General features: G+C 42.0%; 1 protein-coding gene across 1 annotated transcript in view; it reads left to right on the top strand.

Annotated features, from left to right (window-relative positions):
* LOC100693764 (membrane-associated guanylate kinase, WW and PDZ domain-containing protein 2) overlaps positions 1–18,124 on the top strand; it is an 89,763-nt gene that overhangs the window by 39,725 nt on the left and 31,914 nt on the right. Inside the window, 4 exon segments of the mRNA XM_025909468.1 lie at positions 4,595–4,714; positions 8,978–9,202; positions 12,756–12,984; positions 13,599–13,678. Of these exon segments, the coding sequence (XP_025765253.1) occupies positions 4,595–4,714; positions 8,978–9,202; positions 12,756–12,984; positions 13,599–13,678 (654 nt within the window).

Raw genomic sequence — 18,124 nt, 5'->3', positions numbered from 1 at the left:
CACCACTCTGCTTCTCCCTCTTGGTGACTTCCTGTCTAATTATATAAATATGCGAATGAACACAGTTCACATTCTCAAACACACTTGCAAGCTGCTGTGGATGCACTGCGAGGTTAACCAATCAGCCTTTTACCCCCCTCTCTCAGTCTCCTTCTCTGTTGTTGCCTCTCTCTGTGTTTCTCTGCTTGCCACTCTTCCCTCCACTCTATAATTTAGCAAAGGTCTTTGTCCTCTTATCATCTGACACCCAGCTGAGTTATTTCAGTATATCATCTATTTTAGCTTTAGCTCTAAATGGACTTTCCTTGTTGTGTTTCTACATCGTCTCTCTCTGTTCTCTCCCTCACACACATCCACAGAAAATATTCTGTAGTTCTTCGCTGTCATGGTTTGAGGCAGTGTCTTTCCCTCCCAGAGTGGCAGCTCCAAGCTTTTCTGTTTTATTGTAGATTTAAGTCATTTAAGCCATAAATCTCAGTGGCGCTCGTACTCCTACTTGCAGCGTCACCTCTGAGAGGTTTGGATACACTGGCTGATTGCGATGCAAAGACCACTTCTGGCTCACAGCCGATTTTATCCTTTTATTAGCAAGAGCACGAAACCCAATCAATAGTGAACCGCAGCAGTGTTTTTGGCTGTGTGAGAGCATCACCGCCTCCACTTTGTAGAGTCTGCTGCTATTTTTTTGTTTTAATTTGAGCACCGGTGCAGTTGCATCATTTATTAACTGTTTCCCCCATAAAGACAACATTTGACGACTCCTCTGCACTCTTAACACCTGTGTGTGGATCTCAGTAAAGATGTAGTTTGATGATCATTAGAATAGTTTCCGGGTTTTTCCAAGGGTAGCTGCACCAGCAGAGACAACCCTTACTAACTGGAAATATGATAGAAAAGATTTCAAGGGGTAAAGATTTAAAGCACTGTTTAGGTCTTACTGTGTTCACATGACAAAATATGAAGAGAAAACCGCCAAAACCAAACTGAAGGAATTTCAGGAACACGTCAATTATGACTATCCAAGGAGCTTGTAAAGAAAAGTGACTGGTCGCTTTTCTTTACATGCTCCTTAGGTTACCATGTCCTGGATGAATGAGAACCTACACAGACAATTGCGGATTCTGTTGTTTCTGCCTTCACGTTTTAAGTTTTCACAGATACGAAAACTAAAGTTGGTTAGGTTAAGTGAAGATGAAGACAGGTGAAAGAGGGTAACAGGGGCAGAAGGAACAATGCTTGGATTTTTCTGGAAACAATGTTCTTTATAATAAAAACTTCTATTTCATAGGTATTTACTGGGAGGAAGAGCACAGGAAAATGGGTAATGCCCCAAAGCACTCTGAGCAGAAATGTGTAAGGAAAAAGGAGAAACGAGGAAAAGTCGGCCTATCTCAAACCCAGATACTCAATCAATATTTTCAGCTCAGATCCAACAAGACGTACTCCCTCCCTCTCTCAGCTCAGTTGGTGTGTCCACTGAAGGAAGCTGTGGGAGAAGGCTATCAGCAGGTCATCAGTATGCCAGCAGGCTCTGCCTACTCTGGTGTGGGCAGCAGAATAATTTCAATCTGATCTTACAGATCAATAGCTGTACTCCATGAAGGCGACCAGCCCCACCTGGCCAGCTGGGGATATTCAGAGTCGCACTGCACATGCCGTGGTGGTCCTCCTTTTTCTTCTTCTTCTTCTTCTTCTTCTTCGCAATTGTTCTTTTAAAGCGTGTCTTTGCACCCAAGCATACTGCAGCTATTTGACTGTTTAAACCCGGCTCCACAAAAAATATAAACACTCTGGTGTATGCATGGCTGCACATCATTTTGACATCAGTCCATGGCTGCATGCCTCAACAGCTGAAGGTACCTGTAGTGGAAGAGGTTTACCTTCAGGGGACGTGAGGTGGTGGAAAAAGCGACAGAGTCTACGTGGAGAGGATTGCGGTGGATAAATACATCAGACACACGATTTTCACTCAGGAGACTGGGATTTGTGTCCTCAGTCAAGCCAAGAATCACTATTGAGTCATTATTTTGTAGACCTATTGCACGTCTTATTTTCAGTTTGCTTTAGTATAGCAAAATATTTTTTTAAAAGAGTAACAACGTTAACGCTAAAGACAGCCTCTCTGGTAATCTGTGTCTGTGTGCCTATGGCATTGTTGACACCTTGGTGTTAATATCATCTGCATTATTCTTTTAAGTGTAGCTACTGAGTGTAGTTCAAGTGGCATTGAAGACCATTTTCGCACACGCATGTGAGGCTGCGTTAGGGGGTGTTTGTGTTTTTGAAATTGTATCTAAAATGATCAGCTGACACTGTGATGCAATCTTGTAAAATAACCCTCAAGAATACATCATGTTTGTGGAGATTATGATGATAAATGTTTGTACAGACTGAGTCAGGGGAGTGATGAGTCAGCTAATGGAGGTGGGGGAGATTTTTATTATACCGTATGAAATAATGCAATCCAGCCTGAAAGAAACTACAGCCTGAAAGAAATTCCCATAAATTCCCATCAATACTTCTGAAGTTGGTGGAATATATATAATATAATAGCCGAGGCAGATTTCCCCTTTCCCAAATGCAGAAATACAGAAGCATATATGCATATTTGCCAAGAATGAGCATATTTGGACCTCTGCTTTTATTTCTTTTTTATTGTATGTAAGTGTAGCTTAACTATATATATATATATATATATATATATATATATATATATGTATAGAGAGAGAGAGAGAGAGAGAGAGAGAGAGAGGGAGAGAGAGAGAGAGAGAGAGAATTTACAGTTTCCCTCTTAAGTACAACCAAAAAAATTGGACATGTGCTTAGTTTTATTGTTACTGCTAGCAGAATGGTGCTAGTTAATTAATATTTATGAGCAGACATAATCTATTTTTCAGAAAAAAAAGCTTAAATTGTGTATTGTTTAAAAGCAAAGCCTTTGCCCAAAGTTTAATTTCTGTTCAAGCTTAATTATGCAGAAAAACTCCAGCTTTGTCAGTTAAATTAACAAATTAACTGCATGTTTATGTTATAGATCTTAGAGCTCTTTATAAGTCTTATTGCCATTCACATCATTGTCAACTAATTCAGTATTGATCTGAGTCCATCAAGCGATGGGAAGGGCGATACATACTCACAGCGACGCACACTACACACTCATTCCAGTGGAGTTGCGGATTCACGGTGTCCAACTGAGCTGTGATCAGCTTGGAGATGGGATTATTATGGGCACAGTGGGCACTTTGCTAACAATTACAGTTATAAACGCAAGTACACAGTATAATTCACACATTTAGATGCACACAGACAGAGAAAAGTACAAAAAAAGACACCACAGTCTGTGCGCAGTGTGGCCATGTTTTAAAGTTTAATAGATGTCTGCCGATGTCTGATGTTCTTGGTGTTGCTTCCTCACTCATTAGGTGTTGCTAGGCTGCCATCTTTGCTCCCACTAGTGAAGTAAATACAGCTGAGAATGTTCAGTGGATGCAGTACAGGAATAAAGCAGTGACAGACGATCAATAGACATCTAATGATTAGGGGGAGAGTTAGAGGATGCTGCAGCCACCCCTCTCTCTCTGCATGCATGAGTGTGTCATGTGTGAGCCCACAGCACCTCATCCACCTGCTGTTTTAATCTCCCACAGCTCACACCTCTGCTATGATGCCTGTAAGCATTTTATACCCTCTGTTCATACCTGAGGACCTGTACCCAATTTTAGCTTTCCAAAAACTTGCTGATCACCTTTTCAGACCTGTACACTTGGACCTGGCACAAATCGTACACTTTCTGGTAACCCGCATAGCCAGATCAATCCGACTTAGCTGTTACACTGTGGACCCGAGTCCTGCGAACAGCTCAGAGAGGTCTCCCTGTCCGCTCCATACCAATGATTGTTTTCAGGCGTGATCGATAGAGAGCGGGCATCAACGGCAGCATACTTCACTGAGCCCGAGCTGTAAGTCCACTTGGCAAAGACACAAACACAGCACCTCATTAAACTCAAAACTCCCATTGCTGCCATCACAGAGCCGAGCCTCGACGCCGCTGCGCTGATGGAGATCTCCAGAGCACTGATGCAGGAAGGCTCTAATTGCTGCATGGTAATGTGGTGCGTCTGCATTCCTGCTGTTTCCACAATAATCCAATCGGCGCTGTATTGTGTGCTGTGTAAGGAGGTTTGAGTTATGCTTCCTAAAACTGCCATATTGATTCACTCATTACTAAAGAAGCATTGGATTGGCTCGTAGGAACTGAATAATGGTGGTTTGCTGTTGGTGTTTTGCTTTCCCTGCTCTTCTCTCACTGTCTCTCACTGTCACTCACACACACAATTGTGTGAATGGATTTGGCTATCACAAGTGATGACTCCTCAGTCACCCTCTTCTGTTCCATTTCCCTTCCCCTCCCACTTCCTCTCATACACTTTGTAGCCTCAAATCTGCCGTCTTTTCCCATCCAGCCCTTTTTCTGAGCGCTTTCTCTGCCTTCCTGCCTTTTCTTCTCAAGTGCCCCATTTGGTTCTAATGACCTCTCCCTCCCTCCTCTCCCCTCCTCTTCCTCCTCACCCTCTCTCTCTCTCTGTCTCTGCAGGTACCACCAGGCAACCTAAGGAGGGGGAGGTGCCAGGGGTGGACTACAACTTTGTGAGTGTGGAGCGTTTTATGGAATTGGAGCAAAGTGGAGCCCTGCTAGAGAGTGGAACCTATGAAGGTGAGCTCTGGGAATGCTGCTGTGCACAAAATAGTCTTCATCTGCAGGACAAGTACAGGTGCACGGGGAGGAAAAATGGGAACGTATGCTTCGGTAGTACCAGTTTTCTATTTTTAAAATCTGCCATGTTTATGTATATACATACACTGCGCGACAGCGTGTGTATATTTATTTGATTAATTCGATGTGTCAGGTGATGTTCAAATAAACAAAATGAGTCTTGTGGACTGATTTTATTCAGTATCATAGTTTCCTCCTGTGGTTGTTCAACAGTTTGTGTGTATGTGTGTGCGTGAGCTGGACGAAAGCCATTTCCAAGTCATGTCAAGTCTGTGCATCTCTGCTTTGCTACACTGTCAGGGATATGTCTACAGATGGGGGATTTGCTGGTTCATTTGCCCAGAAGCAGTTTTATTTTTCTCCTCGGTGTGTGCAACTGAACACACGCACACAAATTATGTGTGTGTGCGAATGTAGGGGATACGGGCACATGTATGTGTGTTCCCGTCTTCATGTTCATGTCACAAGTGTGTGTCTGCAGTGTGTCTGCAGTGTACATTTCCCTTGACACCGAGCTTAGTTATGCCCACTGGGGGGAACTGTCTGTTTCTGGGTGGCTGCACTAGAGGTGCTGCAACTCATTTTGTAATGCATAATAAAATAAGAGAGTGGAGACGGAAGAATCAGAGACCGGATGTATGCCGGGTGATATATCGGTGTAATTTGATTATGGAATAATTTATAATTTCATTAACTCAAATTACTGTTTTTCACTATGTGAAAAAAGCCTAAATTGCATAACTGAGAGATGGGCTTCATTTCTGTCTTATAAATTAAAGCAAGGATAGCAGTGAGAAACAGTTCTTGGGAGTCTTGACAGCAGCATAAGCTTTCACTGTTTCCTTGGAGATGCACTCACCTGTGACGTTTGTTAGCTTACACACTGAAATGGTCTGGTTTTCCAAAGCACGTCTCTGAACTGACCAACATGCAGTTTAAGGTTACTAAAGCATGATAAAGTCTTCTAACACCTGAGATAAAAGAATGCAGTAGACTGTGAGATTTAGATTCAGATAGCTCCTGCCCCAGTTTCTAACCAGAGCTAAAAAGCAGCGCTGGCTGCTTCACTTTCCAGGGTTACTGCGTGTGACATGGTCCCCTTTTACAAAGCTAAAGCTTGCTAAATGTTGAGAACAATTCAAAAACTCAATTGCATATATTTTGTCAAATGATTTTGTTGTTGTTGTCGTTGTTGTTGTGTAGCTGCTCCGAGTGTTTTTCTTTTCATTGTTTACACTATGTAAAAGGACAGCCTTCTTAATTCTGTGCTTTTCATGTGCAATCATGTTTTGTCTTCTCTTTGTGTAGAGAGAGAAACAAAGACTTAAAAAAAAGCAGACAACAAAAACAAACTCAGTGCCTTTTAAAAAAAAAATAAATTAAACGCAGGCAGTGAAGGAGACTAAAATCAGACGTGGAGTCTGGACACTGTATTCCATGTGGGTGTACATGTGAATGCAAGAACTGGTGCACATAGGAGCTTACGTATGTGATCATGTGAGATGAGTCACAGCTGAAGGTGGATATTGAACTGTACAAAACCCAGGATGCCTTCAGGCGTCTCAAGCATTCAAGATCAAGGGAAGAGTTTATTTTTAAAACTAACGTGGGGCATGAGGAGGAACTCTGGCCTAAACTTACCCCAGAATGCCTTAAGTTCTTTCAAGGATCTCTTCTTTAACCTTTCACAGGTGGGTGCTTGCTGCCTATGCGGCTTTATACTTGTGTCTTTGTCTACATGTGCCAGCGGGTGCAGATTTATATTTTTCACAGATTGTGGAGGAAGTGGTGGCTGTAATGCCTGTGCTCCTCCTGCTGGTCGTGTTGTCCTTTATTGCTGCCTCCTTCTCCCGTTCTTTGGTTTATGTTCGGTAGACTGGCGCTCATCTGTGATTGGTTTTTATGTAGTTAGCCATGTCAGTCCAAACAGTCAGCTGACTGTCTGGGCAGATGGAGGCAAACTAGATCCACAAAAGTCATAAAAAGCCATGCTGAATAAATTTGCTCAGCTTATAAATCAAAGTTTAGACAACCTGGATTCTTTCACGTTGCCTGATTGTACACTGAATGTACTTGCAGTGTCTTATATTATTATATAATAAAAAGCTCCAGTTCTTTAGATCTGTTCTTTAGTTGCTTTTCCTTTATGTAATTTTAATCACTTAGAGGTTTAATCAGAGAAAGTTCAAGATTTCTTTTATCATATAAAAGGACATGATCTGTCCCAGAGGACTTACTTATATTTGGAATTCTACATTTGAGGAGGAACCAAAATCTCCCCCCGATTCATTAAGTGCCGGCCTGCTGCTGAGGATGCCGGTGACTATTATTGAAACCCAGCCCAACTTTAACTAATCTGTTATTCCTCCCACTTACACTGTGATAATGATTCTCCAAACATGCTTCCACATTTCTGTCCAACATTGCAGTTGTAGCTCAGGAAGAGTCGGCTTAATTAGTGAGAACAAACAGCTGGTTTGGGCTTTAGGAGCCAGCAAACTAGTGAGTCAAGTAATCTAGTACAGAACCAATGCAGACGTGTAATTTAACTCTTAAGATGCTGTGCCTGAAAATTGATCTGTCTTTTGAAACCAAATCCAGGTTTCTCCCTGCAGAAGAATATCTGTGTCTAGGTTTCTCTGCTTGTATTTAATGAAAGGTAATTAAGTGCTTCTGCTAACTTGCTGCTGCTGTTCTGTTTAAATCGTTCATAGGGGTTGTGTGTTGAGGTTACACAGAGTAACAAAGGAAGTAAAAAAACAAAGCTGGGACAGACTAGGAAGTCTAAGCTCTGGAAATACACTCATCAGCCACTTTCAACTGCTCGTTAACACAATATCTAATCAGCCAACACAGCAACAACTGAATGCATTTAGGCTTGTAGACGTGGTTTAGACAAACTGCTGAATGTGGCGTGGTTGTTGGTGCCAGATGGGCACCAGCCCACATCTCCAGGGCTTAACAAAAAGAGTCTAAAAACAAAATAAGCTCTTTCTTGATTTCTGCTGAAATCTTAGATGGCAAGGTCAGAAATGAGCACTGCTTAAACACCACCACCTACCTGAGTATTGTTGCTGATCATGTGCACCCATCTATGACCACGGTGTGCTAGTCTTCTAGCTGGATAACACACCTGGTCACAAAGCTCAGCTCATCTCAAACTGGTTTCTTGAACACGACATAGAGTGCACTGTACTCTCATGGCCTCCACAATCACCTGATCTCAGTCAAATCTGCAGCAGCTGTCGACGCCATCACGTCAATGTGGACCAAAATCTACTTTGAATCTGTGCGACAAAGAATTAGGCCAGTTCTGCATGCAAAAGGAGGTCCAACCTGGTCCTAATAAAGTGGGTAGCGGGTCAGGAGTCAGGTCACAAAACAAAGTGACAGTTCAGGATGAACCTCTATAGCAGTTTTTCTCCTGTATAAAATGTGACGTTTTAGAAGTCTATAGGGCGTTTCCTCGGCCTTTAAGCGCTGAAAAAGGGTGCGACAGTGATTGGATGATAAATTTAGTGGACGATGCCGGGGGTGCCTCCTTTTAGGAGATATGTCACAGTTAGGAAAGGCCGCCACATAGTAAAGAAATGTCATCATAGGGCAAAAAATAATTTTGTAAGTTAAAGGATAGGGACATTGATGACACTGACTTCCATGTGTGGGGCGTTATTTCCGGTCGTCTTAGTGTTGTTGTTATTTGTTTAGCCATTTTGTGGTGTCCAATTTTCTTTCTAAGCCGGTCTTTTTGTGGAATGGAATGGGAAATTGAGGGAGTTAGAAAATAGACAGCTTGGTTTTTTTCCTGGTTTATTGTTTTGGGATCCTTGTTATATTCTCTGCGATTAAAAAGCCTGTGTTCTGACTCCGGTCATGTTTTCAGACTAACGTCTATCAGAAGGCCTCTATTAAATGGAACTGCATATGCTTGTTACTCGCTGAAACACCAGCCAGTGGGTAAATTGATTAGACTTAATAGAAATGATTTGTTACCAGGCAAAAACATGGTCTAAGTTATTTCTGCGGCACTCTGTTCAGACAGATAAATCTTTCATTTTGAAAGGCAGTCATCTGTTCAAAGCCACAGCTGTCTGCGAGCTGTGGACCTTTACTCCGCCTCCCAGACGGTGTGTTACATCACCTGGGATCCCACTTTGGTTGTACATGTGGCCTCTAACACAAACGCTGCCTCTCTGCCCTCAGATAACTTCTACGGCACACCGAAACCTCCAGCCGAGCCGTCCCCGGCAGCCCCTCCTCTGAATGTGAGTGAGGCCCTGCTGCCCGGAGCCCGGCCAAGCGCCCAGGGCAAGAGAAAGAGGAACCAGTCAGTCAGCAACATGGAGCAGCGCGCCAGTCTGGAGCCGCCTGAGGAGGAGGAAGAGGAGAGCCCAGTTGTCAATGGCAACGGGGTGGCCATCACACCAGGTACTGTAGGATGAGTAAGAAAAATATGAATTTCCTGTTGATGCATGCCACATTTCTCTTCTACTCACAGCCAAAATTACGTTCTGTTTCACAAGTGCCGTGGCCACGAAGACTTTATGAACTCATATTTCGGTGAAGAGAAAATCGAGTTTGAAAGCCGGACTGTCCCCCGGGTTATTTGTTGCCTTCTCACTGGTATTTTTGAGTCAAACCACTGAAAAAGGCCAGTTGTCACAGCAGGTGATGCATAACCTGTATTGTCCCTTAAGTGGAAAATTAAGAGTGTCGTTTCCCTCTGAGTCCAGACTCATGCCTGCAGTTCATACAGGGAGTGCAGAATTATTAGGCAAGTTGTATTTTTGAGGAATAATTTTATTATTGAACAACAACCATGTTCTCAATGAACCCAAAAAACTCATTAATATCAAAGCTGAATGTTTTTGGAAGTAGTTTTTAGTTTGTTTTTAGTTTTAGCTATTTTAGGGGGATATCTGTGTGTGCAGGTGACTATTACTGTGCATAATTATTAGGCAACTTAACAAAAAACAAATATATACCCATTTCAATTATTTATTTTTACCAGTGAAACCAATATAACATCTCCACATTCACAAATATACATTTCTGACATTCAAAAACAAAACCAAAACAAATCAGCGACCAATATAGCCACCTTTCTTTGCAAGGACACTCAAAAGCCTGCCATCCATGGATTCTGTCAGTGTTTTGATCTGTTCACCATCAACATTGCGTGCAGCAGCAACCACAGCCTCCCAGACACTGTTCAGAGAGGTGTACTGTTTTCCCTCCTTGTAAATCTCACATTTGATGATGGACCACAGGTTCTCAATGGGGTTCAGATCAGGTGAACAAGGAGGCCATGTCATTAGTTTTTCTTCTTTTATACCCTTTCTTGCCAGCCACGCTGTGGAGTACTTGGACGCGTGTGATGGAGCATTGTCCTGCATGAAAATCATGTTTTTCTTGAAGGATGCAGACTTCTTCCTGTACCACTGCTTGAAGAAGGTGTCTTCCAGAAACTGGCAGTAGGACTGGGAGTTGAGCTTGACTCCATCCTCAACCCGAAAAGGCCCCACAAGCTCATCTTTGATGATACCAGCCCAAACCAGTACTCCACCTCCACCTTGCTGGCATCTGAGTCGGACTGGAGCTCTCTGCCCTTTACCAATCCAGCCACGGGCCCATCCATCTGGCCCATCAAGACTCACTCTCATTTCATCAGTCCATAAAACCTTAGAAAAATCAGTCTTGAGATATTTCTTGGCCCAGTCTTGACGTTTCGGCTTGTGTGTCTTGTTCAGTGGTGGTCGTCTTTCAGCCTTTCTTACCTTGGCCATGTCTCTGAGTATTGCACACCTTGTGCTTTTGGGCACTCCAGTGATGTTGCAGCTCTGAAATATGGCCAAACTGGTGGCAAGTGGCATCTTGGCAGCTGCACGCTTGACTTTTCTCAGTTCATGGGCAGTTATTTTGCGCCTTGGTTTTTCCACACGCTTCTTGCGACCCTGTTGACTATTTTGAATGAAACGCTTGATTGTTCGATGATCACGCTTCAGAAGCTTTGCAATTTTAAGACTGCTGCATCCCTCTGCAAGATATCTCACTATTTTTGACTTTTCTGAGCCTGTCAAGTCCTTCTTTTGACCCATTTTGCCAAAGGAAAGGAAGTTGCCTAATAATTATGCACACCTGATATAGGGTGTTGATGTCATTAGACCACACCCCTTCTCATTACAGAGATGCACATCACCTAATATGCTTAATTGGTAGTAGGCTTTCGAGCCTATACAGCTTGGAGTAAGACAACATGCATGAAGAGGATGATGTGGACAAAATACTCATTTGCCTAATAATTCTGCACTCCCTGTAGAGTAGCCAAAGCAAAATAGCCAAGCCAACTTTATTTACATAGCGCTTTAAACAACAAGTGCTGACCAAAGTAAGGACAGAATAAAACTACAAAAAAATAAAAATAAAATAACAGAATACTAAAATGAATAAATAAATGATAATAAATAAATAATATATATTTGTATATTTAAAAAAAACAAGAAAAAATGTACCTCCATCAGTTATTCCAACACTGCATGAACCAAAACTCTCAGGTTCTCAATAACCTTATGTTACACAACATGTATGCACAAGGGCACCTCTGTGTACCCACCATTATCACTGTCCACAGTCCCATTTTTGGCATCAGCTCCAATCTCTCTTTCCTCAGGTTTCTTTGTCTCTCCTTCTGTCATCACGCTCCTGGCCTTTGTCCTTGCTTCTATTAATACCATGACTTTTCTCTCTTCCCCTGCCACCCTTGTCCATCCTACCTCCAAATTGTTTATCTCTGTGGTCCTGTCCCTTCTGCCCTCTCTGCTTCCCTGTCTCTCTTTGTAGTCTTTGTCGTTATAGTATATATACACAATACTTACTAAGTTCTTGCTACCACCTGTTCACTGTTCTTACTTTAATAGGTTTGCTTTCCTGTCTGGTATAAATACTGAAAAAAAATTCACCAAAGACCAAGTGCAGGTGACAGCTTAAACAAGACTTTAGCAGACAGTGTCATGTATGGCTGATTTGGGCCCAAATACATGACATGAGAGACAGGAAATTAATCCTAAACGTCTACAAATTACAAAATAAAGGCTGGCAAAGAAGACCAATAGGAACGAGGGAGGATGCGGCAAAGAGCTGAGACAAACTGAGTCAATGAATACACAAGGTGATGTGAGCAAACAGGAAACACCTGCGAGGTCAGCTGAACTTAAGTGAGAAAACAAGACAAGGGATGTAAAACTAAACAGAAACCACAAGAAACACAAGATTAATAAAATAAAACAGGAGGTAACCAACCTGAACAGGAACAGAACTTGACAGAGAGGTCTCAGGAGGGCAGGAAAAACAAACTCGGGGAATAAAATCATGAAATATAAACAGACTAAGCAGAAAGATAGAGAGGTGAAAATCTAAACCATAAACAAAGAAATAAACTGAAGATATTTAACAATAACAGAACTTGAATGACAGAAGACCCAGGACCATGACAGATGATTGTGAAACACCACTGATTCTTCTTGAACTGTGAAGGTGATATAGCCAGATATTTTCATAATTTGACCTTCTAATATTTTAGCATTTTCGTTACACCTTCACAAAGTTACAACAGGAATACTTTAGATTTTAAGTTTCATATTTCTCAGCTTGATCCTGTGCTTCTTATCGACTGTCTTAGTTGCCACCAGCTTTTCTTGTCACTCTAAAAATTGTCCCTTATTTCTGACTCAGTCTTTGACCCCTCAAGTCTCTGTCTTACCCTGTTTTTCAATTTCTGACATTTCTATGTTGTTGTTTTTTTCCTCGTGCTCATTGTCCTCAGACTCCATCACCACCACTGCCCTCCCCCTCCTCTCCTGGGGCTTCATAGCTCTGCAGTGGCTTGGCTCTGACTCATGCTTGGCATGTGTAATGTGCATTCAGGTCTGCATGTGTGTACGCGGTGTGTGAGAATAACTGTGTGTATGTCTGTGGTCCACAGAGTCCAGTGAACATGAGGACAAGAGCACAGATGCCTCTGGGGAGGTTGCTGTTGAAGCGTCAATCCAGGCCCCAGCATCTGCTGAGCCTCCAACCGAAGAAGAGGAGGCCCCAAAATCTCCCTGCAAGTCCCCAACCAAAGTTCTAGATGCAGATGAGGAAGAGCTGGGTCCCCTGCCTGATAACTGGGAGATGGCCTACACTGAGAAGGGGGAAGTTTACTTCATAGAGTAAGGGATATCTTCTTATTAAATGATGATATTTTATTTTTTGTTTGGCAGCTGTACCATTCTAAGCATTTAAATGTAACTGTAACTGTTACAGGGCTTTACTTATAAAATAAATAAATGCTTAAAGCACATTCAATGTAAAGCACTTTGCAAAGTGCACTTACTTTAAAATCATGGTTTATGTATGGCTGTGTGAAAACTTTATAGCTCTGACCTTGTGTTGAATAATTGATGAAACTCCAGTGCTCCTAATCAGACAGAATACACACACACACACACACACAGATATATATATATATATATGTACACACAAACACACACACACACACACACACACACACACACACACACAACACACAAAAGTTTTGCCCTCTCATCACACCCTTCCTAATTAGTGGCTGAGGGCCAATTACCGGATTAATGACCGTTTAGTTTACCTTAGAAATCCCCTTGTTTCTCAGCGTCCCTGCACACATACAAACACACAGGTCATTACTGTTACTCTGCGCTCCTCTCTTTCTCTTATCTCCTCTGTCTGTCTCTCGCTGACCTCGGTTTGCACCGTTCCTCCTTCCATTGCCATCGTCTACATCTGCCTCTTTCTTCTTCTCCAGTCACAACACCAAAACGACATCATGGCTCGATCCTCGGCTCGCAAAGAAAGCAAAGCCGCCAGAGGAATGCAGGGAAGACGGTGAGTGTGAACAACCTGATTTCGTTATTTTTTTCTCTTGTAAGCTTTAGTTTATCTGAATTTCATCGCTTGGTGTTTGTGGAAGTGTGTTGTCTCTGCTGTTTGTGTAACACTGTTGTCTGTTCCAGACTCACAGTTGCAGCCTGTTTGCTCCTCTTGAGTAAAAAGAACACAAAAACACTCAAATTGAGATGTTTGTTAGTGTGCACTGCTCCCAGCTTTCTCCACAGGTTTTGTGGGGGTGTACTCATACAGGAAGGTTGAAACCCAGACAGACTAAACTGGGCAAATAAACTCTCCCGGTTTAGATTTGTTGCTGAGAATGGATCATTAAGCATATGATTGTCTTGCAAGATGTGCAGAGAGGAAGGTAGTTCTTTCATTAAATGTCCTTTTATTGCCTATCGGGCAAATGTTGAAAAAATAATGAACTTTAGAGCAAAACTGTATGTGCACTCAGCGAGGGGAAAATGTTTAAAGCTAGTTCTAATTCTAATTTAGAAAACGGAGATCTGTTCAGACTTTTTCAGCGTGTAGAATTGAAAAGGTAAAGAATGTGAATATGAGAAAACTCTTTATAAACTGTAATAGGAGAAATATATTATTTGTAAAACTGGGAAAAATGTTTGGCTCCTAAGGTAGAAATGATCAGACAAGGATGTGTTACATGTTCTGTGTGTCCAAGAGCAGGTGGATGGGTGATGAGAGGTATATATCTGTGTCTGTGTCTGTGGCTAGCAGCTCATCTGTGTGATCACTGTGTGAAAGGAAAGCACCGCTGGCTTCAAAAAGATGATGTAAACGTTATAATTACAGTTAGGACCGCACTGGTACACAGTGGTATTTAGGCCACCCTTGTTGAATAGAGTTAGATCCACTAATTTGTTCAACAAAGACAAAAGTTTGTGGTTTTCAAGTCAGAACTGAATATTAAGCTGCTGACGGGTTAGAGAGTTAAGATTTTCCAGCGGATAGCTCAGTAGGTAGAGTGGTCGCCCCATGATCAGAAGGTCAGGGGTTCGAATCCACCGAACGGCTACCCTGAGGTACGCCTGAGCAAGGTACCGTCCCTACACAATGCTCCCCGGCGCGCCTGCTTAGTGGCTGCCCACTGCTTCACTGAGTGAATAGGTCAAATGCAGAGAGAGTAATTTCCACACGGGGATCAATAAAGTATACATTATTATTCATTATATTTGCATGAAAAAAACAAAAAATTCCTGTCACAAGGATTTGATTGAATCTCCACTTTTTAACTCTAGAATAGAAGCTGAAGAGCAAATGCACTTCAAGGAAAAACTGGCCTTTTGTCATGTGACGGGCTGTGTGGCAGGCAGGATTAGGAGCCCAGCGCCGGACTCGTGAGACAGGAACTGAATTTAAACACAACTTTATTGCTGTCATCAGACCGAGTTAACAAAATAATGATGGAATGGCACACGGACACGAGGCGTGTGACTTTCAAAATAAAACGGGAAGTAACACTGAGACCAGGACTAAGACACACAAACCACACAGACAGGAGGACATTACTGGGGAAACAGGAAAGGATCATTAAAGATAAACTCGAACACCGACTACAAACAGAGGGCAAGACTATGAGAAACTAGACACAGAAGAGAGCTAAGAACTGGGATCATAAGCAAGAACACAATAAACTAAAGACCGGAAACAAATAGAGAACCAGAATCACAATCAACACATTCCAAAAGAGCAAATCATGAGACCACATTGAAGATCCAGGTCCACGATGCCTTTACGTTGTGTGAGGACTAAAGCAGGGACAGATGGGAAAAATGAACTTCATACATGGAGCAGGGCAGGTTGTTTTCAGACGGCCTGAGAATGAGGTGCCAAAGGGAAAGAAATGCTTCAGTTCTTATTTTTTGTCATCATTAACTGAAAAAAACAACTCCCTAATTTAATAAATTAAATTAAATTAAGACCTTGAATAAAAATGACTGGCCTGTAACCATAACCGTGTGCTTCAGAATGTATCACTCCAGTATAAAACACAGTTTATTGTGTTTTAAAGTCTGGAGAGTTCAGCTGCTCTAGTAAAGACATAAATCTTTTACAAACAAATTACCTATGGAGATTTATTGTTGGTGAAAGGGCCAATTTGTTACCTTAAAAAAGCTGGGCAGTGCAGTTTTTAGCAAACATTGCTCAAACAGGAGCAAAACGTGCATTTCTTTGGGATTATTTGCCACTGAGGACATTTTGGCTGGTCCAGTGTAGCAGCTCCAAAACCTTTTGGTGTGTTTGACCCTCGTGATATGTTCACTGACCTGACCTGTCACTCTCTGTCTTGAATAAATGTTTTGAGGCCAGAGCAGTAACATCTGTCCAGGTTGGAAGAAACAAAGGTCTCAAAAACGGTGTGTTATTAGTCTTCTCTAACCTGTTCATGATTTCGTGGCCCTCGTGTTTAGAGCACCAGAATGGTGTATGTGGACGTGTGGATGAGAGAAGAATAAGCTACAGTTTATTAGCTCGTCAGATTGATTTACTGCCTTTTTTTATATACGTGTCAGCATCATTATCTTTGGGGTTTGTTTAGAAGCAGTTTTAATGAAGCAAAGCAAAAATCAACTCTGACAACACAAAAATTTTTGGGAAAAATTTGCATCCATTATTCTGCTACACATTCAAGCGCAGTGGTGATACAGCGTGAGCAGATGTATGACGATAAGGTGATCTAACGTCCCTGCTGCTGTCACAGCCGGCCACTGAATTAGTTTGTGATGTGATCTGCCAGAGCAAGATCTAAATCGATACCTTCTACCTCTGTTCTTCATCCCTTCAGTCCTCTCCCTCACCTCACATCTCCCCCTCTCTCCCCTTTCAGTCTCTCTCTGCAGTTTCTCCTGTCTTTCCTTCACTCTCTGCCTCGCTATCGCTCTTCCTCTCCCCAGTAAAGGCCCAGAGTGTGACAGGAATTCTAATAACGGCGCTCAGCTCTGCACAAACTGGCTCTTACTCTCTCTCACACACACACACACACAAAGTTGTTGGTTCAGACTCTTTTCACGAACATGGCTGACAGTACTTTAGCTTTGCTGTGGAGGATGTCAGTAAAGTTTCTGTCAGATCCGATTACGTCTTTATTTATCTTTTAGAAAGGCATCAGGTTCCCTTGTGGTTAGCAGCTGCTACAATAGCTTATGGAGCTCCATGTAATCTCTCATTGAAAATTAGTTTCATGCTCCATATGTAAAAGTGGACGTAGGAACAGTGGCGCCTCCCAGTGGTTTGGGAGAAACTCTTATGAACCTTCAAGTCTAACATCTTAGCTGTCGCCATCTTATTTTTTTTTTCATTTTTAAAACATTTACATACATTGCTGTGCAAAAATCTTGAGCCTGCCCCTCAAGGAACAAGACTTTCTTTTAGTTTTTTTTAAAGTGGTCATGAACAATAGTTTTCCAGGCTTGCAGGTCTTTCAAAGTAGTTCTTTGGACATTGGTTGCTTTTTCACTCATTTTCAGTCCAGTCCTTGTACCTTACCATTTTCAGAGAAATGTTTTTTGTTTGTTAAACCACTTAGCACTAACCTTTGAGGCATTCAAGCATAAAAAAGGCACTTAACTTAACAGACAGCTTAAAAAATGCCAAACATAGCACAGTTTGTTTGATAGGCATAAAATTGTAATTTTTTTTTATTCCCAAAAAACCTGTTAGCTGAAAACTTGGTATATCTCAGGATGGTGTGCAGTGTGTCTTTAAAAGAATTAGGAAACTGGACAAGTGGAGGACAAAAGCAGTGCCAGGGATATTCAAAAAGAGCAGAAGAACAGTATCTGAAAGTAAAGTTCTTAAAATATTGTGCAAAGACCTGACACAGATCTGACCTGCATCTGGACCTTCAGGTACAACAGTGAGTGTAAAACATGGTGGAGGCAATGCAACACCATCTGGAAGCCATTTGATTGGCAATAGCATCATTTTTAGCATGACAATGATCCCAAACATGCATGGATAAATCCCACACCCCACACTCACAGAGTGGGTTTTTCTGGACACAAAAGGCAGCCGACATCCAAAGACTGCCCTTCAAGAAACCTGCAGAGTTATTGTTGAACACACCCATTTTGGCTCAAGACTTTTGCACACTACTATTTTTCGAGAGGATTGACGCGCTAGTAGAGTCACCCTCTAGTGGCCATTTAAGAAACTGCAGTTTTTGACACTTCATTTTACTTTTAAGTTTCTTTCTTTCTGCCTTCACTGTGTGAAGTTAAGTTATCTTTTTCTTTTTTAATCTTTTGCCGTGCCTGTTTCCGTCTTCGGGGGAAGCAGTTGTTAAAGGAATTTAATGCTTAAGTAATCACTACTGGCAGAGGAATTTGGATCAAAGACTGTTAGCAGAGCGTTTGTGAAGGCCCTGGATGACACATCACGTCCTCTCGCAGCACCTATGAATTAATCTCTTCCAGAAAACAG

This window comes from Oreochromis niloticus, linkage group LG7, assembly GCF_001858045.2.
Source record: "Oreochromis niloticus isolate F11D_XX linkage group LG7, O_niloticus_UMD_NMBU, whole genome shotgun sequence".
Classification (NCBI taxonomy): domain Eukaryota; kingdom Metazoa; phylum Chordata; class Actinopteri; order Cichliformes; family Cichlidae; genus Oreochromis; species Oreochromis niloticus.
This window is presented reverse-complemented; position numbering and strand designations above follow the sequence as displayed.